The sequence below is a fragment of the Penaeus vannamei genome, chromosome 1 (genome assembly GCF_042767895.1).
Source record: "Penaeus vannamei isolate JL-2024 chromosome 1, ASM4276789v1, whole genome shotgun sequence".
NCBI classification, from domain to species: Eukaryota; Metazoa; Arthropoda; class Malacostraca; order Decapoda; family Penaeidae; genus Penaeus; species Penaeus vannamei.
Window position 1 is genome coordinate 56,426,234 of NC_091549.1, and position 2,500 is coordinate 56,428,733.

Consider the following 2,500-nt stretch of genomic DNA (forward strand, 5'->3'; position numbering starts at 1 on the left):
TCTTCTTCTTCTTCTTCTTCTTCTTCTTCTTCTTCTCCTCCTCCTCCTCCTCCTCCTCCTCCTCCTCCTCCTCCTCCTCCTCCTCTCTCTCTCTCTCTCTCTCTCTCTCTCTCTCTCTCTCTCTCTCTCTCTCTCTCTCTCTCTCTCTCTCTCTCTCTCTCTCTCTCTCTCTCTCTCTCTCTCTCTCTGTCTCTCTCTCTCTCTCTCTCTCTCTCTCTCTCTCTCTCTCTCTCTCTCTCTCTCTCTCTCTCTCTCACTCTCTCTCTCTCTGTCTCTCTCTGTCTCTCTCTCTCTCTCTCTCTCTCTCTCTCTCTCTCCCTCCCTCCCTCCCTCCCTCCATTTATTCTATTTTTCTTTGTTCTTTTTTATTCGTTTTTCTTCCTTTTTTTGTTTTGTTTTATTTCATTAGATTATGTTCATGTTGGAACGTTTTCCTTGCCTGTCTTGTTTTTTCTTTCTTTTTTTCTGGTTTCCTCTTTTAGTAAATATTATTCTTTCTTTCTTTAATCAGGTTGAGGAATTAGTGTTTTTTTTCTTCTTCTTTTTTGTAGTTCTGATTATATGTGATGATGATGTTGCTGGTAATAAGTTGGCAATAAATAATTGGCACAAAATAATTGATAAATAACAATCAGATGCCAAATTCACCATGGATTATAAAAAAGGTTATTTTGCACTTTATTTCTAGGGCCAGATTCATTCCCATTTTGAGCTGCATAGTTAAAGAATAGACGTAAAATTTTCCATGTTAATAAAAATAATCCAAACTTAATATGCTAAAGAATAAATATGTAAAAAAGTGGAAAGAAAGAAATATGCAAAAAAATGCAAAAAATGAATATGTAAAAATATGGATACCCCAAAAATGCAAAAAATAGAATAAATATCTAAAGAAAAATGCATTAAAAAAAAATAATGAAAAAAAAAAAAATAATATATATATATATATATATATATATATATATATATATATATATATATATATATATAAATATATGCCAAAAAAATCTACCCATTCAATCGCTGAATTCCAGTCTTATCACCCCCTCCCCTCTCTCCCCCTCTCCCCTCTCCCCCTGTCCCCCCATCCCCCTCCCCCAATCTCCCCCTCTCCCTCCCCCTCTCCCCTCTCCCCTCCCCTCCCCACCTCCCCCTCTCCCTCTCCCTCCCTCTACCCACTCCCCCCACCTCTCCCTCCTCCCTTTCCCCCCTCCCTCTCTCCCACATCCTCCCACCTCTCCCCTCCTCACCCTCTCCTCCCCCTCCCCCCTCTCCCCCTCCTCCCCCCCTCCCCTCCTCCCCCCCTTTCAGAGAGAGGCACGGGCCTGGCCACCGTCTGCCTGGCCGGGATCAGCCGCTCCTCCAGCCTGGCCATCGCCGCCCTCGTCGGACAGCCGGACCTCCCGCAGATGAGCCTCCGCTTCGCCTACGAGACGGTCAAGGCGGCGCGCCCCGTCGTCAGGCCCAACGCCGGGTTCTTCGCGCAGGTGAGGGAGGGGTGAGGGTGGAGGGAGGGGAGGCAGGGGAGGTGAAGTGAGATAGGTGGTGAGGAGGGTGAGGGCTTTCCGTCGTCAGGCCCAACGCCGGGTTCTTCGCGCAGGTGAGGGTGAAGGTGAGGGTGGGTGAGGGGGTGAAGAGGGTTGGGGGTGGGGGTTGGTGGTGAGGGATGAGGGGGGGGAGGGGCGCCCGTCGTCAGGCCCAACGCCGGGTTCTTCGCGCAGGTGAGGGGGGTGAAGGTGGGGGGGTGGGGGTGAAGAGGGGGGGGAGTGAGGGGCGCCCCGTCGTCAGGCCCAACGCCGGGTTCTTCGCGCAGGTGAGGGTGGGGGGGTGAGGAGAGGGGGGAGTGAAGGGCGCCCCGTCGTCAGGCCCAACGCCGGGTTCTTCGCGCAGGTGAGGGGGTGGGGGGACAATGAAGGGGAGGGGAGTGAGGGGCGCCCGTCGTCAGGCCCAACGCCGGGTTCTTCGCGCAGGTGAGGGGGTGGGGGGACAATGAAGGGGAGGGTGAGGGGCGCCCCGTCGTCAGGCCCAACGCCGGGTTCTTCGCGCAGGTGAGGGGGTGGGGGGACAATGAAGGGGGGGGGAGTGAGGGCGCCCCGTCGTCAGGCCCAACGCCGGGTTCTTCGCGCAGGTGAGGGTGGGGGGACAATGAAGGGGAGGGGAGTGAGGGGCGCCCCGTCGTCAGGCCCAACGCCGGGTTCTTCGCGCAGGTGAGGGGGTGGGGGACAATGAAGGGAGGGGAGTGAGGGGCGCCCCGTCGTCAGGCCCAACGCCGGGTTCTTCGCGCAGGTGAGGGGGGTGGGGGGGACAATGAAGGGGGAGGGGAGTGAGGGCGCCCGTCGTCAGGCCCAACGCCGGGTTCTTCGCGCAGGTGAGGATGGGGTGGGGGTGGGGGGGGGACAATGAAGGGTGGGGGTGAAGGTGAGGGTCAGGGTGGATGGGTGAGGGTGGTGGTAGGGGTGGGGGTGTGAGGAGGTGGGAGGAGGGTGGGTGAGGTGTGGGT

At 55.0% G+C, this 2,500-nt stretch overlaps 1 protein-coding gene across 1 annotated transcript in view; it reads left to right on the forward strand.

Moving 5' to 3' along the window:
* Positions 1-2,500, forward strand: part of LOC113823188 (dual specificity protein phosphatase 14) — a 29,655-nt gene that overhangs the window by 11,666 nt on the left and 15,489 nt on the right. The window contains exon 4 of the mRNA XM_070125048.1: positions 1,312-1,487. Within this exon, the coding sequence (XP_069981149.1) occupies positions 1,312-1,487 (176 nt within the window). The remainder of the gene's footprint in view (positions 1-1,311; positions 1,488-2,500) is intronic.